General features: G+C 37.8%; 1 protein-coding gene across 3 annotated transcripts in view; it reads right to left on the bottom strand.

Annotated features, from left to right (window-relative positions):
- Window positions 1–255: 255 nt before the first annotated feature.
- WWC3 (WWC family member 3) overlaps window positions 256–23,641 on the bottom strand; it is a 234,274-nt gene continuing 210,888 nt past the window's right edge. For all 3 annotated transcript variants that reach the window (XM_039318738.1, XM_039318663.1, XM_039318807.1), the window contains 7 exons: window positions 22,694–22,845; window positions 21,763–21,919; window positions 21,372–21,536; window positions 19,907–19,999; window positions 18,091–18,321; window positions 3,554–3,681; window positions 256–456 (listed from right to left, as the gene is read on the bottom strand). In XM_039318738.1, the coding sequence (XP_039174672.1) occupies window positions 390–456; window positions 3,554–3,681; window positions 18,091–18,321; window positions 19,907–19,999; window positions 21,372–21,536; window positions 21,763–21,919; window positions 22,694–22,845 (993 nt within the window). In that variant the 3' untranslated portion in view covers window positions 256–389. The remainder of the gene's footprint in view (window positions 457–3,553; window positions 3,682–18,090; window positions 18,322–19,906; window positions 20,000–21,371; window positions 21,537–21,762; window positions 21,920–22,693; window positions 22,846–23,641) is intronic.

The raw sequence follows: 23,641 nt of genomic DNA, 5'->3' as shown, positions 1-23,641 counted from the left end.
CGCGTAAAATTGGAAGAGTCTTGGCGACGTTTCGACGAAGTCCCATTCGTCATCTTCAGGCTGGTGTTTTCAGCTTCGTGCTTTGAGGAGCAATGTGTGGTCTTAGCTGTTTCTTCCTTTTAACTTTAAATTTAACTTCCAATTTTACGCAGGAGAAAACCCGAATAACCAAAGACCTACATACAAATATATATATATATATATATATATATATATATATATATATATATATATATATATATATATATTCACACACACAGTATATATGTATATTTTTCTATTTTTTTTACAAAATGTGTATATTAATAATCTTTGCATATTTTTTTAAAATAAACTTAAGTAGTTCAATAACTTCATTTTAAAATAGGAAAAGGCAGATAAATACTTCTTTATACATCATCAGCTGGTAGAGGTGGGACGCTGATCCTTGGCATTGTAAAGAATGCCATCTTCTCTCTGTCGTATGTGGGAAAAATATTGTGCAATTATTTCAGTACATAGTTTAACTCATTTAACAAACAAACAGAATATTGTATCATTTACCCAAGACCAACTCCTAAAGTAGCAACATAAGACTAGAAAAAATTATAAAAAGGTGTTTTGGATGTTCTCAATCATCCCCATATTTGCACAGTCCCATTGGATGCTATCTTAATTACTTCAGAAACTGCATTCATGTATTTGCATAATTAAGGATAATTATGAGGCTTCAAAGAATTCAGGCAAAATGAAAAAATTAAACCAGACTTCAAATTCCCAAATGCCCTTCCTACAGATATTTTTTATGGTTTATCTTTATCCATGTGTGTATGTACAAATGTGTGCATGTATGAAAGCCGTGAGATTTAGTACAGAACTAGGAGCAGGGATGGCTCAGTATTATATTTCCCCTCCTTAGATGACTCAGGATCACTCAGTTAGTCTGGGCCTAAAGTATCTGATTGTATTGTTATAGAGAAAAATTAGATGAAACATAGGATACAAATATGGAATGTTTATGTGCATGCATTTGTATACATTCTTTGTTTACATAAAAATACCATTAGCCAAAAATGTACTTCAAAAATTTTAGATTCATTAGTACTTATAGACATGAATTTGATTTTATATACTTTAGCTGCTTATATGTAAAAGCAGATGTATAGTAGAGTCAAATGTGAAAATGTACCACGTCTGATAAGAGCTGTACTCTGAAAGTTTTAGATCTATATTCATTATTCCTGTGATTAAGGGAAAGCCTGTAATTTTTCTCAAGCCTAGTAATCAATAAAGTGATAACTCATATTTGGGTTTTATTACTTCAGACTATAAATGGAAAGTATTTTAATTGTTCATTTTCACTTTTTATTCCATGAATGCTCAGAAGGAAATAGTATGTGAGACTTCCAGTTTGACATCGTGACGTAATGGGCGCAGGAAGACAATTTCGACCCGCCTAAAAAGGATTGAAAGTCACCCCGAATAGGCAACGAAGAAGGGGATCCTCGTTGATCGTGGAGGGGCGGCGGCTCTTCCGCTGGATCCGAGGAAGCCCTCCAAACTGGAAGGGGGAAAACTGGCTACATTCATGTGGCCAGTCAGAAGCTGCTGACAACTGAAGATAAGCACTAATTAGCAATTTCTGAGCAACGTGGATGGAACTGGTGAGACGTTATCCTCTTTTTATGGCCCTAACACTACTTTCCTGGAAAAAAGAACATCCAAAGCAAAGAATCCTCCCCGATGAGAGAGAGAATGGAAGTTATTGCCCTGCTCCCTCAGGAAAAGAAAAGCGGCAAATTAACTGCTTTGGGGGAAAACAGAGGAAATTACAAAAACAATTTGGAACTAATACAGATCTATGACTTTGAAATTTGGGAACTAAAAGTATCTTTGGGACTTTTTGTTTAGAAAAAATATTTGAAAGTTTGCAAAATAAACTTGGATTTTGAAAGTTGGAAGACTGTGCCAATGACATCTAGTGGAGAAATATGGCACTACAATTTATTATGTTTAAGGGAAACTTAGCTTGAAGCCCAGACTCAGATAAGACTCTTTGTTCTTCCTGAACACTTTCACTTTTCTAGACTGCAGCTGGAAAAAGGGAAAAACAAAAACTCTTGGGCTGCTTATCTGGGTTGGGGACCCTATTGGACTATAAAGACTACATACAAAAACAAAATGAGTGTTCCATATAAGGCTTAAATGGTAAAAAACCTGTTTCCAAACCTCCCAGCTTGATATATCAACAAGAAAATGTTAATGAATCTCAGAAAGAAATTCTTTCCATGTTGAAATCAATCTAAGAGACAATTGTTTTATTTTAAGATGAGACTAAAAATAATGCAAATGAGATAAAAGAACAATTTTCTAACCTAAACTTACAAATCCAGACAATGACTGCAAAGAAGGATCTAATAACCCAGAAAACAGAAGGAAAATTAGAAGAAACAGATTCGAAGACAGACAAATGAAAAATTAGAAGATGCAGTGATAACACCAGAAATGGAAAAGACATCCTACTTGTCAAGATCTCAGAACACATTTGAGGATAAGGAAGAAGAGCTGATCGAACGGATGATAAAGCTGTTAGGAGAAATGCTGAAATGCAACAAGAAATGAAAAGAAAAACTGAAGGAGAAGGATAGAGGCTATTTAATGAATATAAATGGGTTGAGCGTTCTTCCAAAATCATTTCAACCAAATTCTTTTCCTCATTCCAAACAATATATACAAAAACAGAGGAAGAACTACTTGATGATTTAAATATACTGACTTGGAAAGTTATTTGCAAACGAAGAAAGCCAGAGTAAGACTGAAGAAAATAGAGGTTCTGACCTATTAGATGGGATATTATATTACTAAATAGATGTTTGAATATGGCTAAGAAAATAGATAACTGTTAGAAATAAAAGTGTTATTATAATTAGAAGGATAGGATTTGTAACTAGAATAATATACTTTGTTATAAGATGGGATATATGAAAATTCTAAAAGGGTTTGAATAAGGGAAGCTTTTGGTTACCCAACTATAATTTATTATGAAAAAATTATAAGCGATAGAGATATTTTGAATATTGATGGAAAATTAAAATTTTAAAAAATCTGGAAAAACAGGATATTGATTGAATAAATGGATTTTAAGTGCAAATGCAATTGAGATATATTTTGGCTAGAAAAGATATTATAAATTGATACTATTGATATTATGTATAATACCAGAAAAATGTGATGAAGATTTAATTGTATATGTATTAACAGTAACAAGAATTGTATTTGTCCAGTATGGAAAAATGCATACTACCAGAAGAAGAGAGGACTAAGGAAGCAGTAGATGGTGTAGATTGGACAAGACTGAGAAAGTTAATATGTACCAGTGAATTACTAATAGACCCAGACAACTCATTGCTCATTAAGTACTTACGATTGTAAAATTAAAAAATTAATAAAATATTTATATAAAGGAAATAGTATGTGTACAAGAAATAAAATAAATGTGTGCTCTTTTCAATTATGACATTAACTATAAGCTTAAATACTTTCAAAATAATTTAAACAATTCTTAATAGCTTACCGGAAAGTCTGCACCTGAAAAGGTATCTTTTGATTTTGACCACGCAGTTGGTATACTTCTTTGGAAGCTTTTTTAAGCAATTTTTCAGCTGCTTGTTGTTGACGATGATCAAATTTTATTTGCCTTGTCTAAGGAAGCAATTAATTCCTTTATTTATTTATTGAATTTATATCACAAATTTCTCTTTGTATAATAAGCAGTCCAGGCAACTTATAACCATTCAAACAATTACATAAAATGTAAACCATTCCCCATTAAATCAATGTAATCCATTTTTAAAAATCAGCATAATTACAAACTTTGGCAAAAGAGGGATCTTTTCTGCCATTTTCCTTAAAGTGCATTTTGTAGCCTCAGACTTATCCAAGGAAGTAACCAAGGCTGTATGACTTCCAACAGTGATGATATATACTGGACTAAGTAACTAGGCTGGTTCATAGTGAGAGCCTCAGTCCCTCAAATAGTAAAGATCTAAGTTGCTAAGGAGTTTTAAGATCAAGACCTTAAATTGTTCTCAATAAATTACTGAGGAAGGATCATGCTTCGTGCACTAGCAGTAAATTACACATATGCAATTTGAAGCACAAATGCCACATGCAAATTCAATGACAACTGGGGGTTCTTGGAATATTCCCAAATTGTAAACTATGCTTTCTGGGGAAATGCCACCTCATCTACAACCAGCTTCATTTGAAACCTCAAGTTAAGCTTTTTCCTACCAATAATGCCTCCATATTTCCTATATTTATTTACTTATTTAGAGAATTTATATGGCTGCCCACTCACTTTCAGTGACTCTGGGTAGCTTACAAAAAATAAAAACCCAATATACAACTGTAAAAATAACAATGGCCCCTTTTTATTTTCTAGATTTAATGTCAGTTTGAAACAAGTCAAGATTAATGGACCTTTGATTATATCTATTTTTAGTGGGTTATGACAGTCAATATTTAGTAACTGTTTTCCTGTTTCAAAAAATGAGTGATTTTTTTCTTGCCTCCTGATCCTATATCTTTAAGGAAGCTAGAAGGGATGCCAATCAAAGTGATAGCTATCACCTTTATAGCATATGGCTAGTTACCTGAGGGATTGTATTTTTGACTGTTTCTTTTTTATTGATTTTTTTTACAATAACAGCCTTAGTGCCTGGTGTACAGTGTGTTGACTTGGTTCATAATTTTTTTAGAAAAGAATATATAATTAATAATAGTTAATAAACAATCAATAATAATTAATTTTTATATTTCCACAATTAGTATATCAATTTATAATATATTTCCTTGATCGTCTCTTCACCCAGTAGTATTCTCCTTTTACAACATTAAACAAATATAAATTCTAATATTTGATATTTTCCATATTTAAATGATTAAAAACATTTTCTTCTATAATTATACCAACAATAATAGCATCCATATGTAGCATTTTTTTTCTTATCAGCTTATGTTATTTTCGTAAGAGTCATCTTATTGATTCACCATGTATCTTATTTTCATAAATCTTGTTTAAGCTCAATTTCTCTATAATATTCAAACAATTCTTGTCAATCATATTTTCCCCAGTATTTAACATCTAAATATCCAAATTTTCCATTTAAATATATCAGCTCAGTATTTTCATATTTCATATATTATAAGAGATACTATATTAATTTATCATAACATCTATCCATAACATCTTTCTAGTCAATTTATATTTCACTTCTATTTGTAAAAATAAGTTAAATCACTATATATCCTTTTTTTCAGAGTTCTCATTAAGCCTAATTTCCCCTCAATATTTCAATCATTCCTTAATCCTAAATCTTTTCAAATTTAATTTTTCTTTAAAATTCAAACTTTTCCTTCATTTACATCCTAATATTTTTACATTTTGTATCTTATAAAAAAAATACTATATTACTTATATCTCTTATCCCACTCATTCTAAAGTTACTTTATGGCCAAAGTTATTTGTTTATTTAGCCATATTCAAAAAAGTGTTTACTCATATAATATTCCATCTGGTAGGGCGAATCCAGTCTGTTCAGCCCATCTCTAATCTTCTTCCTTTGCCAAATTGTTTTCCAAATTCATATTTCCAACTTGTCCAACTCTTCTATTTTTGCAATTATTGTTAGGAGTAGAGGATACATAGTAGATAGGATGTATGCTTTTTGTCTCCCAAACAATGATTCTCCTAGCAGTGTCCATTTTGTTAAGTCTTCTTTCTCAGGTTTACTTTGACGTTCTATTGCATAAGGTATCTTTTCCATATTTATTGTTGTATCCAAGTCTTGTAAGTTTTTTCTTGTTTGTATTAAGTTATAATTCCCTTCATTTGTAACTTCACCAGTTGAAGTGTGTTGGAATATTCATGAACAGGAAGAGTCATGTGGTAACTCAGTCAGCCAATGTGAGGAAAGTGCTACTGAGTCTGTGCAAAAAAGAGTATTGAGTTAAGGAGCTGGATTTCCAGTCTCAAGGTTTTGTCTCTGGTCTGTCTCTGTAAGAAGACTTCATTAAGCTATGTTGCTGTAAAGAAGAATGGTATTGTAAATATTTTTATATAAATATAAAGTTATTTGAATCAGCTAAATGCAGTCAACTGTGAGAACTTCTGATTTATTTTTCACCAATAGAGAAATTAAAATTCTCTAACAGGTTATGGGCCCAGAGCTTACTAAGGACTGCATTGTAATTTAAAGCTGGAAGAAATTGCCTGTGTTTAGAAAGTATGAGAACAAGGCAGAATTAGCAGAATAGCTGCAATGGAATTTAAAAAAAGCTGTGTGCCTCATTTGGGCCAGAAGAATTACATTGTGTGGGCTGCAAAAATGGAATGTTTGCTGAAAGCAAAAGAGCTGTGGTATATTGTAGAAAATTCACCACAAGTGTTTGCAGGTTGATCAGAAAAATCATGATAGAGCAATGGCTTATCTCATCTTGAATTTAGATGATGCACAATTTCTAAATGTTGCAAATTTAAAGACTGCAAAGGAGATATGGTTGAAACTGAGAGCTGTGCACGTGAATGTTTCTGCTTGCAACATAGTGCAATTGTCAAGAAAACTTTACAGAGCCTGTTTGCAACCAGGTGAATCTGTGGAACAGCATTTAAATAAAATGCAAAATTTATTTTTGGACTTAGAACAACGTGGGATTAAATTCCCTGAGTCCCAGAAGGTTTTATTAGATAAAACCTGGGACACAGTTTCTGCAATATTTGAGTGCAAAGAAGAGCAAGACTTAAAGTTTGAGGCTTTAAAGGCATGTTTGCTTAATGAAGAGGAAAAACGCCGATGTCAATGCTGCAAATACTGTATATTCTTGCTTTGACAATATGCAAAACTGTCTGGTATTTACTGGGTTAATACATAGCTTAGAGTGGGGGGGAAAAAGCCCAGGAAAGAAAGAGGAAGTAAACTTTTGACCTTCACACTAATTGGATAATGTGACTTGTGACTGCAAGATAAGGGAGGGGTTTAGCAAGAAAAGATTGATGCCAGCGAGAGGAAGTCAGATTCTGGCATCACAACATCCATGATGGTGACCGGCAATTTGTAGCTCTGTAATAAAGACTTTAGGAAACATGCCTGAAAGTTCTTTGAAGTGCTTCATTAGTCGGAACCTCTGACATCATGCCAGAATCCAACATTCTTTTCAAACAACCTGCGGTCCCGAACTCCATAAGCTGCCCTATGCTTTAGAAGAGCTGGCAAAGTTTCGGGGAAGATCTCACTATGGAGAAAGAAAGATTGCCTGAGACCAGCCCTGTGGCTGCAACAGTTTCCCCGGCGAGGGGGGGGGGAACGACAGCCAGCAAGCCGGGGGAGAGAGGAATTTGGCAGATTTCCCAGCTGAGAGCGAAGACTTCAAAAGCAGAGTGGACAGATAACACAGTTATCGGTGAGTCGTTGGAAAGATTTCAAAACTTAGAAATGAAAACCAGAAATCAGTTCCTACAAAGTGAAACCTACAGCCCTTCTATTGCAAATGTTCCTGCCATGGACTCCAGCCCTGAGAGAGAGAATCCCAATCTGAATCCTCTGCAGCAAGAGGGAAATTGGGTTTCCCAGCAGGTGGCTGGTCCATGTCCTCTGAACTTACCACAGCTAATAGAGGCCTTGCAATGTCTTGGGGTGGTACAGAAGCCAGGAAATCAGCAGCTGTGGGGAGAACAGCCACAGCAAGGAGGTTGGCTACAGCCCCCAAACGTGCAACCCCTGGGCATAAATCTGCAGCCAGGTTGGGGCCTACAGCAACTGGGGTGGCCACAAGAGCAGTGGGGAGCCCAGCAGGAAGCCTGTCAGACCCTGCCTTCACCGGCCAGAGACCCCAACCCTGAAGTGAGGGTGAGTTCCAGTCTGAGGCATCTGCAGCATTGGGTAGATGGTTTCCCCAGCAGATGAATGATCAGCAGCAGCAGAGGGCACCATCACCCCCTGCAGTCCAACAACAGAGAAGACCACTACAACCCCCACTTGCGCAGCCACCATTGGGAGGCCTACAGCAGCAGGGGGCACCATCCAACCCCACTGGCCAACAGCAGAGGGCCCAGCAGTCGTGGAACCAGCCCCAGTGGGGGCCACAGCAGCCTGTGTTCGCACCACCCTTCAATGCAACCTTTGATGGGGACCCAGAGAAGCTGATTTTTTTTCTCAACCAAGTGCATTTTCACTTGAAATGCTGGGCCTATCTGTACCCATAACCAGGGGCCATGGTCAATGTTATTGCGTCCAACCTAGAGGGAGAAGCATCTGAATGGCTGAACCATTTATATAGCGAGCAAGCCCCCGAATTGGAAGATCCCCACCGCTTTCTTTTAAGTCTCAGAGAACGATTTGAGGACCCATCCATTGGCCTCAAAGCAGCAGGATAAATTCACAAAATAAAACAAGCTGGGAGGCCTACCCTGGAGTACGTGCGAGAATTCTGCAAGATAGCAGGTCAAATAGAGGGGTGGCCTGAGCAGTCCCTCATCCATTACTTCATTGAGGGATTAGACGATCACCTCTCTCAGGCCTGCATCTATCGAGAAATACCTGATCGGCTGCAGGAGTGGTACCAGACAGCTGTGAAGCTAGATGTTAAGCTCTCTCACTATAAAAAGCCTCCCCCACATGAACCCGAACCGCAACCAGAGCTACCTGGACAGCAATCACCCCCACGAAAGCCTTCAACTACTGCAAGGGCTGAGAGACCCAGGCCACCTGCACGCCCTTCCTTCGAGTGTTTCCGGTGTGGGCAAGGAGGACATCGAGCAGCCACCTGTCCAGTCCCCTACCCTCGACTGCAGAGCAAGCCAGGACCGGCAATGCAAAAGAAACCTGCTCAGTGGCTAACGAGAGAAAAATCCAATCGACTCACGCAAGGACCAGTTGCCCAGGTTACACTCCACACACAGGAGGATGCCAAGACTCCAGGTGGACCTGCCCCTGCTCTACCCTTCTTTGATAGCGATGATGAAGGAGAAAACGACCCAATGGTGAGTTAGTCTGGCGTTTGCCATGAAAATGGGCATAAGGGCAAAACAGCTTTCCAAACCGATGAGATTTGAGCAAGCCGATGGCTCCCTGATGGGAGGGACTCTTATTACACAATTAACTGAGCCTTTACGCCTAGAAATAGGTGCGCACTGGGAGTTTATTCGTTTCCTGGTGGCTGCAAAAATGACCGAGGCGGTGATCCTAGGACTAGCCTGGTTGGACAAATGGAAGACGTTTATCTGGTGGGAGAAAGGAATGAGAATTGTGAGACTACCTATAGGGCCTGTTCCCCCCATTGATTCAACAGATGTTACTGGGCATCTTAGGCCACCCAATGAGCGAGCGCACATAGCCGCCTCACTGACTCCAGGCGAACCAGTCATCCTCAAAGAATACTTGGACCTGGTGGTGGTGTTCAGTGAAAAAGAATGTGATGCCCTACCCCTCACAGACCCAATGACTGCTCCATCGAACTGGTGCCCGAAGCCAAACTCCCACGTCCCAGGATGTATGCTATGTCCCCCCTCAAAATGGAGGAGATGCAGCGATATGTGAACAAAAACCTAGCGAGGGGGTTTACTGAACGGGCCAAAACTTCCGTGGGAGCCCCTGTGTTGTTCAAAGAGAAAAAAGATGGGTCTATTCGTAGACTACAAGGGACTCAATGCTGTAAGTGTGGAAAATAAATACCCCCTCTCCCTCCTAAAGGATTTATTGACCCATCTGGCTAAGAGGAGTGTTTTCACTAAGTTAGACCTAAGAGAGGCATACTACCGGGTGAGAATAAAAGTGGGAGACGAGTGGAAAACTGCCTTCAACTGTCCTATGGGGAGCTATCAGTTCAAAGTCATGCCATTTGGACTACAGGGGGCCCCAGCTGTATTTATGCAGTTGATTGATGAGGTTCTACATGATCACTTGTACAAAAGGGTTTTGGTGTATCTTGATGATATCCTGATATACAGCACAAATATGACTGATCACATAAAGCTAGTGAGAGAAGTGTTAAAGAAACTATTGAATGCCAAGCTTTATGTCAAATTGTCAAAATGTGAATTTCACCAAACCCAATTAGACTATCTTGGCTACCGAATTTCCAATGAGGGTATTGAAATGGATCTGGCCAAGGTGAAAACTATAATCGAGTGGCAGCCCCCAAGGACTCGCAAACAGCTCCAGAGCTTTCTGGGTTTTGCCAACTTTTATCGTCAATTCATCCCTTCTTTTGCCAAGATTGCCCTACCTCTTACAGAACTACTCAAAACAGGCAAAGGAGGAGGGAAGCCACGACCGGGCCAACCACTAGCATGGGCAATGAGCTGTCAAACAGCTTTTGAGAATTTAAAGAGACTATTTGCCGCTGAACCGGTTCTAAAGCACCCCTGCCCAGGGGAACCCTTTGTGATTCAAGCCGATGCCAGCGATGCGGCGGTTGGAGCAGTGTTACTACAAAAGAACAAAAATGGGATCCTGCAACCCTGTGCCTACACCTCGAAGAAATTCACTGAGAGCGAGCGAAGATGGGCAGTATGGGAGAAAGAGGCCTTTGCAATTAGGTGGGCGCTATTGAACTGGCGACACTATCTAGAAGGGAGCAAAGTGGCATTTGAGGTATGGACAGATCACAAAAACCTAGAGGCACTGAAAACTCCCCGCAAATTGTCACCAAAGCAAGTACGGTGGGCACAGTACTTTAACCGCTTCAACTTCACTCTAAAGTACATACCAGGAGGAAAGAACTTTCTAGCTGATGCGCTATCCCGGTTACCCCAGTACAAAAGCGAACGAGAGCAGGTTAACGAGGCAATTATTCCCAATCCACAAACTGTTGCTCAACTTACACCTCGCAGGGTCCCCAATCCTGATGACCCTGGAGTGAAGAAAATAAAATGAGAGCTCCTCACTGACCAATGGTTCAAAGATAATCAAGCGTCCCCAACATGCAGGGATGGCTTGGCTTACAAAGGGGGGAAGTTATATTTGCCAGAAGCGCTCCGTCTTAATGCTCTCAAACACAGCCACGACATAAAGCAGGCTGGACACTTTGGATATTTGAAAACCCTACACCTCACCCGCTGGCAATTCTGGTGGCCAGGGCTGAAAAAGGATGTGGACAACTATGTAAAAAGTTGTACTGTATGTGCCACAATGAAAAGAATCCCGGGGAAAACTCCTGGGTTACTGCAACCCATGGCAGACCCTTCTCAACCCTGGGAAGAAATAGCTATGGACTTTATAGTGGACCTACCTGAAAGTAGGGGAAATACTGTCATCTGGACTGTAAAAGACCTTTTCTCGAAACAGCCTCATTTCATCGCCTGCAAAGGACTCCCATCTGCCCAACGACTGGCCAAATTGTTTCTGAAACATATCTACCGGCTGCATGGTGCCCCTAAGCGAATAATCTCAGACAGGGGGGTGCAATTCACAGCTAAGTTTTGGAGAAATTTCCTTACATTGATTGTTTAAGGGTTATCATCTGCTTTTCATCCGGCCACCAATGGGGCCGCCGAAGCCGCTAACAAAATGGTGGAGCAATATCTTAGGTGCTACGTTTCTTACCAACAGACGAACTGGACTGATCTCCTCCCTTTTGCGGAGGTGGTGTACAATAATTCCGTGCACAGCAGCACCAGCTACACACCTTTCAATGTAGCCACAGGGAAAGAATTTAACCCAATACCTGAATATCCTCAGTTGCCCTCTGCTTCACAGACACTTGATCAATGGGTGAGAGGGTGGGAAGAAGTTTGGAAAAACACAAAAACTGCTTTAAAAAAGACTTTTGAAACCTATAAAAAGCAGGCTGATAAAAAGAGGGCTCCCCAAAGAACATTCCAAGTTGGGGAAAAGGTCTATCTGTCAACTAAATATCTACGCCTCAAATTGCCCAGCAAGAAATTGGGACCAAAATTCTTGGGGCCTTTCCCCATAGTAAAGGTCATCAACCCGGTCACAGTACAACTAAAACTCCCTAAACTGTTAGGGAAAATTCACCCAGTTTTCCATTGTAGTTTGTTGAAGCCTTATCAGGGCTCCACTTTAAGACCTCCTCCAAAGAAGGCACCTGGACCTCTCGTAGTGGCAGGGCAGACCCACTATGAAGTGAAACGTATTCTTGACTCCAGAATCTTTAGAGGGAAATTACAGTACTTAGTACAATGGAAGGGATACCGTTGTCTGAAGCCACCTGGTTGAAATCTAGTGAAGTGAACGCTGACAGATTGATCAAAAGGTTTCATGTGAAACACCCCAGCAAACCGAAAGATAACCCTTAACATATGCTTTTGTTTACTTTACAGGATCTGTCCTTCTTGTAAGGGGGTCCGGATGTCAATGCTGCAAATACTGTATATTCTTGCTTTGACAATATGCAAAACTGTCTGGTATTTACTGGGTTAATACATAGCTTAGAATGGGGGGGGGGAAAGCCCAGGAAAGAAAGAGGAAGTAAACGTTTGACCTTCACACTAATTGGATAATGTGACTTGTGACTGCAAGATAAGGGAGGGGTTTAGCAAGAAAAGATTGATGCCAGCGAGAGGAAGTCAGATTCTGGCATCACAACGTCCATGATGGTGACCGGCAATTTGTAGCTCTGTAATAAAGACTTTAGGAAACATGCCTGAAAGTTCTTTGAAGTGCTTCATTAGTCGGAACCTCTGACAGCCGTTTTAGAAGCAGCCACGAGGAGGAGAAATTCCTGAGTAGAGGGTCTAGACTGCAAGTCTCCAGAGGAGAAGAAACAAGCAGATCAGACCCAGACCAAATTGCAACAAAAGAGAGATTTTGCAAGCAGAGAGCTGCTCAGCAGAAAAAGACACATTTGAAAAGGAACTGTTTGCAAAGGAACAATTTGCAGCAAAGGACATTTGTGCAACCAAAAAGGACTGCTTTGCAAAAGGAATTGCAAAAGTTTGCTATAGCAACAACAGAGACAAGTGGCTAATAGATAGTGGGGCAAGTCAAACAATTGTTAATGATTCTAAATTATTTTGCAGGTTTGTTCCAGTAGCACAAGAAGCTGTGGCTTTGGCAAATGGCCAGAAAGCAAAAGTCATTGGATGAGGCAATGTAAAAATTCCATATTTGGAATCAAAGTTTACCAATGTGCTTTGTGTACCTGAGATGGAACATAATTTATTAAGTGTGTCTAATTTAGACAAACAAGGTTTTGAGGTCATTTTTGTAAATGGAAAGTGTCTCATCAAAAGGAATGGGAACATTTGTGCAGAAGGCATAAAGGAAGATAATCTATACATATTGCAGGGACATAAGGTTCAATGTTCCCATATATTTAAGAATGTTGCAGAGCATGATTCATGCGTTCATCTTCTACATAGAAGACTTGGCCATGCAAGCTTTAAAGTTTTGCAGCAAATGCAAGATTTTGTAGAAGGGCTAAATTTGAAGGGATGCAAAACATATTTGGACTGTGCAATATGCAAAGCATCGAAGTCAAAGGCATTCCCAGTTAGTAAACATAGCACAAGACAAACAAAAAGAGTTCTAGAGCTGGTCCATGCAGATCTGGTGGGACCTATGCAAACCAGTTTAGGAGGAGCAAAATATGCACTGGTAATTGTTGATGATTATAGCAGGTATTCATTTTGCTATTTGCTTAGAGCAAAGACAGAGGTGCTACAACAATTCAAACAGTGGGTAAGTTTTGTGGAGAGAAGGTATAGACAACAAGTGTGTCAGTTGCAAACTGACAGAGGTACTGAATTTATGTCAACTAAATTCCAACAATGGTTGGGGAAGTTGGGGATAAGACACAGACATACACATCCTTACACAGCAGCAGAGAATGGTGTAGCTGAAAGAACGAATGGTGTTTTGCAAACAATGGAAGATTCATTATTGGAGGATTCTGGTTTGAGCAGGTCATATTGGGGAGAAGCCATATTGACTGCTAATTATATAGTTAACAGGCTGTGGAGTTCCTCCATTAATTATACTCCATATGCCATTCTATATGGGAAAAAGCCATCATTGGCACATCTTGAGAATTTTTGGAAGTACTGCATGGGTACATATTCCAAAAGCAATCAGAAGAAAGGGACAGCAAAAGGCAAGAAAGCTCAGGTTTGTGGGCTATGAGCCAGGGTCAAAAGGATATCGCTTTAGCGATGGAAGTAAAAGAATTGTAATTTCAAAGTCTGCTAATTTTGCAGAACAAAATTGGGACAGAATTAATGCTAATTCTGGGTATGTCTCACTTAATGACGGTGATCTGTTTAGTGACAATAACTCATCTAATGATAAAAAAATGATTATTGAAGATGTCAATGTTCAGGGAGGAGAGGCTGAACAAGACATGAAACCAGAAAGACTTGAGACACAGGAGCAGTTAATACCACGTAGGTCAGAGCGATGTAATAAAGGAATTCCACCTGACAGGTATTCTGCCAGCAAGGTAAAGGTTTGCAATGTGTGGTATGAGCCAAGAAGTTATAAAGAGGTGTTGGCATTACCAAAAGCTGAACAAGAAAAATGGAAGGAGGCCATGGATAAAGAGATGAAATCCATGGGAGACCATGAAGTATTTAAATCAGTGACTTTGCCACAGGGAACCAAAGCTGTGGGTTGTAAGTGGGTATATAAGAAAAAGGTATTGCCAAATAATGATATACAGTATAAGGCCAGGTTAGTGGCACAAGGTTTTTCACAATTAAAGAATGTGCACTACGATGAAGTATTTGCGCCAACTGTGAAAAGTGAGAGTATAAGATTAGCACTGGCGTTGGCAGCGGCATATAAGCATAAAATCTGGCACTTTGATATCACAACTGCATTCCTCAATGCTGAGTTAGAGGAAGAAATTTATATGATCCAAGCACCAGGATATGAAATTGCAAAACCTAACATCGTATATAAATTAAACAAGGCTATTTATGGGCTGAAGCAGTCAGCCAGAAACTGGAATATCTGTTTAGATACTGCTTTAAAGGATCTTGGATTTAAAAGTTGCAAAGCTGATAACTGTATATATACTGGACAATTACAAGGAGGGAATTGTCTACTGTTATCATTTGTGGATGATCTTTGCTTCATCGCAAAGGATGCATCACAAGTCAAAGAATTTGCTGATAAATTAGGAAAGAAATTTGAATTAAAGAATTTGGGAGAAATAAAAAATTATCTTGGTGTAGAGATACAGAAAAATGAAAAAGATGGTTATATTCTCAGTCAAAGGAGAAAAATTGAGCAGTTATTCGAGAAATATAATATGAAGGATTGCAATACTGCTCCCACACCCATGAGTGCGGATTTTTATAATAGTTTAAATGCGGACAAAGGTGAAACCTGTGATCAAGAGATATATCACTCAGCAATAGGGAGTTTGTTATATCTATCACAGTGGTCCAGACCAGACATAGCTTGCACAGTAAGCATTTTGAGTCATTTTACTGCTGCACCTACAAAGTTACATTGGATGGGTGTAAAAAGGGTTCTCAGATATTTAAAGGGAACTATAAATTTGGGTCTTCAAATACAGATTACTGAGGAATTGAAATTAAAGTGTTATGTCGATAGTGACTATGCAAATGACATAAACACAAGGAAATCAAATTCAGGGATTATAATATTCTTTGGAGGGACTCTGATTGGATGGAAGTCCAGAAAACAAACAACTGTTGCTATTTCAACAGCAGAAGCAGAGTTTATTGCTTTATCTGAATTGTGTTCTGAAGTTACATGGTATGTACAGTTGTTGCAAGATTTAAATATTAATGTAAAAGAATCTGTAAAGGTATTTGAAGACAATGCTGCCTGTATAAAAATGGCAACTGGTGACAGGGTGAAGAACAGAAAGTAAACATGTAGACATTAAGTATTGTAATGTCAGGGAAGCTGTAAAAGGAAAATTGATTAGTTTACATCATTGTTCTTCTGAAAATAATTTGGCAGACATGATGACTAAACCATTGGGTGGTATTCACTATGGAAAATGTGTAAAGTCAATAGGTCTGATGTCTCTTCCTGTCATGAAGGAGGAGTGTTGGAATATTCATGAACAGGAAAAGTCATGTGGTAACCCAGTCAGCCAATGTGAGGAAAGTGCTACTGAGTCTGTGCAAAAAAGAGTATTGAGTTAGGAGCTGGATTTCCAGTCTCAAGGTTTTGTCTCTGGTCTGTCTCTGTAAGAAGACTTCATTAAGCTATGTTGCTGTAAAGAAGAATGGTATTGTAAATATTTTTATATAAATATAAAGTTATTTGAATCAGCTAAATGAAGTCAACTGTGAGAGCTTCTGATTTATTTTTCACCAATAGAGAAATTAAAATTCTCTAACAAAGTATTTTTGACTGTTTCTGACCATCCTGTGTGATTGGACAAAATGGGTATGCTTTAGGTTCCATCTATTGGACAATTTCATCTATTGCAACATTTCTGCTGCAGCGCCCACTGTCTGGAACAGCATCTTCCCTGCCCCCGAGATCCATATGGTTCCCACTCTGACAATGTTTAATAAATCCTTGAAAACCTGGATTTTTACCTAGGGCTTGCGGTAGGATAAGTGTCAATAGCATTTTATTGATGAGCAGGAAATGGAGGGGTTTTTATTAATCCTTGTTTTTATTGCTCTTACTATGTTTAATGTGGCATACCGCTCAGAGTCGTATGTACCGTGTTTCCCCGAAAATAAGACTGGGTCTTTTTTTTCCCTCCAAGATTCAATCCATAGTTCAGTTCTCGGCTGCAGAGTTCTTACAGAACTGAACTATGGATTGAATCCATAGCTCGGTTTTAACTGCATTGTCCTCCCGGAAAGGCCTGTGACTGAGAAATGTGGGCCTGGCTGCAGAAGATGCCGCAGAAGAAATGGGCCGGCGAGGTGAGGCCTGGCTGTAAAGGTAAGTGGGTGCGGGGCATGTGGGACAGCTCCACAACCCCAACCCAGCTAGATTTTTAGGTGTGTGCCTTGCCCCAAAACTAGGGCTTATTTTTGGAGTAGGGCATATATTAGGCCCATCCCCCCCAAATCAAGCTAGGACTTATTTTCAGGGTAGGTCTTACTTTCAGAGAAACACAGCAGTTGGGTGACCTTTTAAATTTAATAATAAAAGTAAATAAATGAGCACTAACTTGGTTTAAAATGCATAGAAAGACAGCAGTATGCAAATAAGCACAGTAAAAGAATGGACATTTCTTCACCAATTTCTCTAACAGAGCCATTTCTAATATCAACTTTTACTAATTGGATCGTAGGAGCCTAAACTTTTATTAGACCATATATCAATGGAAAATTCAATGTCTCACTCTTTTTTTGCCAGCAAATCTGTTACGATTAAATTATATTCACTGTTAAAGCTATATTTAAGATATGAAAATGCATGAAACTACTACTAAAAATTCCTCCTCCCACCAAACAATGTAACACAAATTTAGTTATTCTATAATGATTTTGATACGAATCTCTATTTAGGATTATATGCTATAGATCTGAAATGTATACATTGCTAGATGTAAATCTACCCTCTTAAACAGAAAAACTATCTTATATTATCTGAAAAGAATTATGAATCCAAACAGACTTCTAAATAGCTCTACACAATTTTTTAAAACATCCTTAAACATTAAAAATCTGATAAAAACAGATTTTTATCAGACCACTTCAATGTAAAGTGCTCATGCAGTTTTGACACTGATTTTATTTTCTATTTCTTTGTAAGTGCAGAACCAGTTTTCTACATATTCCATGGACGGTTTGTTCTTTAATCCTATTTCTGGGGTGTCCCATACCAGTAAACGTAGCAACAAATATGAATGATTGAGATTTGAGCTCCTGAAAGAGAAGAGAATGCCCTATTTTATATTTTAAGGGAGGGAGGGGATATCTAAATAAACCTCTTCCAGAAGTAAAGGTTTGCCTAAACAATTTAACTCCTGTTTTTCTCTTGCTTGATACAAGAGCATTACTTCAAGCTATTATTTATATTTGCTCTTCAATAATTTATTAAATATTTATGAAAATTAAACATTACATATCTGATTTTCTGTATCTCATTGCTGTACGAACAACGAAAACAAGCTGTACTAAATGTTCAGATGATTCCATACCTGCCTTTCTGCTTCCTTCAGCAAATTTCGGAATCGTTCATCATGAATGACCCAGTGAGGCAGATCAGTTTGACCACTAAGCTGGGCATCCTCCAGACGCTGCCGCAATTCTCTTAGAATAGATAATTCCTCATTTAAGTGTCTCTGCCTTGTTCTTGATGCCTGAAGATCCAGCTCCAGGTCTAGAGATGTCCTTTCCATAAGATCAGCCAATGATGATCTACATGAATGCTACAATATAAAAATTATGGCAATGCCTCTAATGGTCTTACAAAGAACTAAAAGGCTCTAAACTATTTCACAGGTATACAACTGTTGCAAAATAGTGGCAGGTGAGCAAAAATAGTAGGAGAAATTGGTTCAGTTGTGTTCAGGCAGAAATTGGTCCACTGTAGGTTAAATGGGATAACTTTAAACCACATTTACACAATTAGGGGCTGGCACATATTCTCTCCACCACGTCTTACATTAAGAATGTTTCCCTTTCCTCCTTAGTTTAATATTATACTAACATTTGCACTGACACAATCCTAATTAAAGCTAACAGGAATTTACTATGAAATTGCTGGGATTAAATTTCAAGAAATGTTGAAGCAGTAGAAGAAAGTTCTTCTTTAAGTACAAATGAAAACTTCAGAAAAACTAAAATATGATATTTTACAAATATAAAGTCACTTCATTATGGTTTGTTTATGGAATATATTTAATGTATACAATTGATAAATTAACCCATATCATAATTTTAAAGTTACTGATACATGCTATTAAACATATTTTTAATTTTTTTTACTTCGATGCATTTTTTAATGTCTATCTAATGTTTTAGGAGAAATCGGCAGGCAATAGGTCCAGTTTTAAAAACAAGCTATCTATATTATAATAGAAACATATGGAAAATGGAAAAAAAACCAAGGTTCAGAATACACAATATACTGTATCATAGGAATTTTCCATTTTATTTTTTTAATCCGAGGTAATATCTACTGTCAATTTCAGCTTCTATTTATCCATATTTTAATTGTTTTGTGCCTTCTAAAAACTGAATGTTTATCTATAATCTCTATCTATTTCTGTTTGATTTCTAATTTGGTATAATTATTTATTCGTAACCATTTTATGCACTATTTAAAAAGAAAAATGTTCGGAAATATTTTCTACTATTATTCCATAATTTTTCAGACAATAGAAAATAGGTAAAAACCCACCATCGTTTGTAATCCAGGTTTCAAATGGATGGATGAATGAAATTTTATTTCTGATTAATTATATTTAGCATACTATTTATCATCAGCCTTCCTTAACCTGTAACTCATCTCTGTGTAACCAATACAGCAGTTAAGCATTCTCACTGGGCACATAAGCTATATTTCTTTGGCTTGCAAACTGCAAAATGAATTTCCAAAAAACACTGACATTACCAAAAATGTTAAACATGCAGTTCTGTTCTTCAATTGTGGTTTTATATAAGAGTTGTCTTCCTCAGCCTGATGTCCAAGCTAGCTTTTGTATGTAGCTAAGAAAGAGACTTTTTGAATATTCTTGATACCAATATTAATCAAGACATTATGTAGCTACTGAAAATATATTATGGTTATCATCTGGCCTTCTTTTAACAATGACAGGGTAATTTACACAAAGTAATGAAAAATCTAGTCAAATATATAATAAAAAGGTTGTACAGTATCAACACTAAAAAGAGTTATATGTGACAAATAAAACACAGCAACATCTAATGAACAACCTTATGGCAAGCCTTTATGATTAACTATATGAACATAATCTATAACATTTATCATAAAATCAGCCTATTAAATACCTGCTTATAACGCAGCATACGCCTCTCCAAAGTATTCCGTATAAAAGGTGATTTTCTTTGCAAAGTGGAACTGTCACTATCACTACGATATAGCTGACAGAAAGATGTGAAACACTGATTATAGTCAATCTTAATACAATTTAAAGTTTAAAGACAGTAATTCTATTATAGTTATCCACATCAATTTGAAATGATTTCCTTTAGATAATCTGATGCAAATTTCAGTTCTATCATTCTTGTATTTTCTATTATTGACTTATAGCAACAAAAATATTTTTTCAAAAAACAAATGAAAAATCAAAGAAATAATTGAATTGGAAATGGATGCATTTTTGCCAATATCCTTCCTTATCTGCAGTAACCCCTTCCCCTGATCAGCTGAGGAAAATGACTTCTGCCTTATAGGTATGGCACAATTAAGGAATGATATTTTCAGATGATATTATCGTAACTTTCCCATAAAAAATTCATTAGCAAGGTAATGATACTGGAAGATATAAGCAATGCTTATGACAGCGGTGAAAATCTTCAGAAGGAAATATATGGACTGTTGAGCAAAATATAGACAAAATTTACCTGTAATGTGATCTGTGCTATGAGTTACTACTTTATACATAATACTTGTTATGTATTATGGTTGTGCTTTGGAAGAATGTACTTTGTATAAAAAAACCACTATCTAATACAGGACTTTTCAACCTTTTCACCCATTGTACCGCTTTTAGGATATGGCAACATCCAAGTACTACCAGTCACCTAGCAAGGTGTCAAAAACTTGATGACAAAAAAAAAGAAAGAAACAAGTGCCAAAGTACAGGTAGTCCTCAACTTACAACAGTTCACTTAGTGATTGTTTGAAGTTACAAGGGCACTGAAAAAAGTGTCTTCCAAGCCACAGCCGAGCAAGACACCTGCCTGCCCACCCAGCGGCGCTCTTCCTCCTGTTCGAGGTTTTCATTGTTGTGAGCATTTATGGGGATTGGCAGCGGAGGTGAGGTGGGGGGGGGGTGTTTGGTTTTTATTCCACCTGTCTGCTGGGTGGTTGCAGCAGTTTTGGTCACTTCACATGACCCTGGGACACTCTAACCGTCATAAATATGAATCAGTTGCCAAGCATCTGAATGTAAATCACAAGACCCTGGAGATGCTGCAACATTCCAGCTGATCGACGCTTTTTCTGAGCTCAGCAGAAGTGCCAGGATCACTTACTCTGCTGCTGATGTGGCCCTCAATGAAATTGAGTTTGACATCCCTGCTCTATACATTTACTTATTCAATCTTAATGAGTATCCAGATATTCTATTGCACATATACAGTAAGAAAGCTTTTGCAGATATCTTGGCTTGTATTAATTAATGAGAAAAAGGTCCTAAAATATGTATTCTGCTAATAAGTTATTTACACAAATTTTAAATAGAATTATTTAGCATTCCAAATGACTTTTGCTATGAAATTTTCTACTCACTCGGCAAACATATTGGCTTCGTGCACCAGGTGAAAATGTCTGTGAGCGAACAATAGTATTATTACGAACAAATGCAGAACCACGGGATCGACGGCCTAGTCTGTTTTTATGAGGCAAAACCATTTCTTCAGAAAAAAGATCTTCTGTATTAGTCTCCTTGTCCACCTATAGCAACAATCAAAATCTCAAAACTTTTCTTCACAAAGAAAGCGCAAGTATTTTAAGGAGTAATTTTAAAGTAATTTGTCCATTAAATTCTTATAATAAAAATCAAATTCATAGTGCTTTCTTTCCTAAAAAGAAAATAAATAAGCATTCATGATTTAAATATAAAATCCAGACCAAGTCCCATAAAGATTTAGGAAAAACTGTAACAGCTATATTTACTTGCCTTTAAAGTTGGAGCCTGATTTCTTCCAGAAATATACTGATCTGTTTGATATGCAAACATAGGAATCTGCAATGATTCACCACAATAGGACTCCAAGTGATGACTGGACTGCATGCAATTATTACATCCACTATCAACTGATTCTGCTTGCCAGCTTCTGCAAGGAAATATTTTAAATTATTTTATTGATTATTTGATTTACTTTATGAAATTCAGTAACTGGTAATTTGAATGAGCCATAGGTAACTTAGAAAAAACAGAACAGCTAAACCATTTAAAATCAGCCACCAAGGATTAAGAAATTCTTGTATTTATACGCAAGAGAATATAAGATTTATATATCGGATAATAAACTAAATCAGTCAATTGGAGCAGACAATATAAGTCTTTCCTAGGAAGATGTTCAAGTGATGGCCATCATAATTGAAAAGATCTTGAAAACACAGCCATAATATACCTGGCAGAGCAGGTCAAATAGATTGATTTCTATATTGTATTTTACTGTATCATAATTCTAACAAATATGCAATCTTTGTCAGTAGACTGCTCAGATATGGAATCAAAATCAATAGGATGGCTTCTTTATGTTGACAGAAGTATTTACTGCTTACATATATATTTTTCAGATGTATAGAATGCTATTCTATGTTTAAAATTTTGTTCAAACATGTACATGAACTCATGTTGGCTCAGAAAAAAAGATGGATTTCTGTACTCCTTAAGTTCAACACAAAGGCTAAAATATTTGAAGTCTGTTTCAGCTACATATGCTTAAGATGCTTCTTACAATAATGAGTGAAAGTCATGCTAGGATTAATTGAATATATTTAAGATTCATGTCAAAATATCAAGCATCAGAAATGGAATTAGCTTCAGGACACTCCAAATTCTGCACATTCTTATTGTATGCATTCTTCACAGTAAAAAGTACCTCTCTGACACAGCTTCTCCTTGATCTTGTTTTTGTTCCAGCTGTAGTAGTTCCTCTTCTGTGTACTCCAGTTTTACTCTCTCCTCTGCAAGTTCTCTCTCCACAGCTTCCAGTTGAGCTGTTGTCCTAGCTAACAGTTCTGCCATAGCATCCTAGAGAAGAAAGGAGTGTTCAGATCAAATTATTCCCATTTTATTTATATGTGAGCTGGAATTAATATTTTCAATGCATAATAACAATGACCAAGTTCATACATGCCAAAAGGGTCTTAAATTAGCCAATATGCAATATATTCTACACTTTGGGAAATTCTCATACATAAAGGGTACCATTTCATATTGAATTCCAAAAGATATCCCTTTCTGCTGTATTTTTTCATTGTTCTACATCAGGGCTTTTCAACCTTTTCACCTATTGTACCACTTTTAGGATATGGCCATATCCGAGTACCACCAGTCGCCTAACAAGGTGTCAAAAACTTGATGACCCCCCCAAAAGGAAAAAAGTGATGAAGTACAGGTAGTCCTCAACTTACAACAGTTTGCTTAGTGACTGTTCGAAATTACAATGGCACTGAAAAAAGTGCCTCCCAAGCCACAGCTGAGCAAGACACCTGCCCGCCCACCCGCCCGGCGGTGCTCTTCCTCCTGTCCGAGGTTTTAATTGTTGTGAGCATTTCTGTTGAGGACTGGCAGCGGGGGTGGGATGGAGGGCTGTTTGGTTTTTATTCCCATCTGCTGGGTGGTTGCAGGTTTTGTTCACTTCACATGACCCTGGGACACTGTGACCATCATAAATATGAATCAGCTGCCAAGCATCTGAATGTAAATCACAAGACCTTGGAGATGCTGCAACATTCCAGCTGATCGGCGCTTCTTCTGGGCTCAGCAGAAGCGCCAGGATCAGCACTGAGCTTGAGCTGGAGCTGGGTGCTGATCCTGGCACTTC

This window comes from Crotalus tigris, unplaced genomic scaffold (assembly GCF_016545835.1).
Source record: "Crotalus tigris isolate CLP2741 ecotype Arizona unplaced genomic scaffold, ASM1654583v1 scf7180000017543.2237141, whole genome shotgun sequence".
NCBI lineage: Eukaryota > Metazoa > Chordata > Lepidosauria > Squamata > Viperidae > Crotalus > Crotalus tigris.
This window is presented reverse-complemented; position numbering and strand designations above follow the sequence as displayed.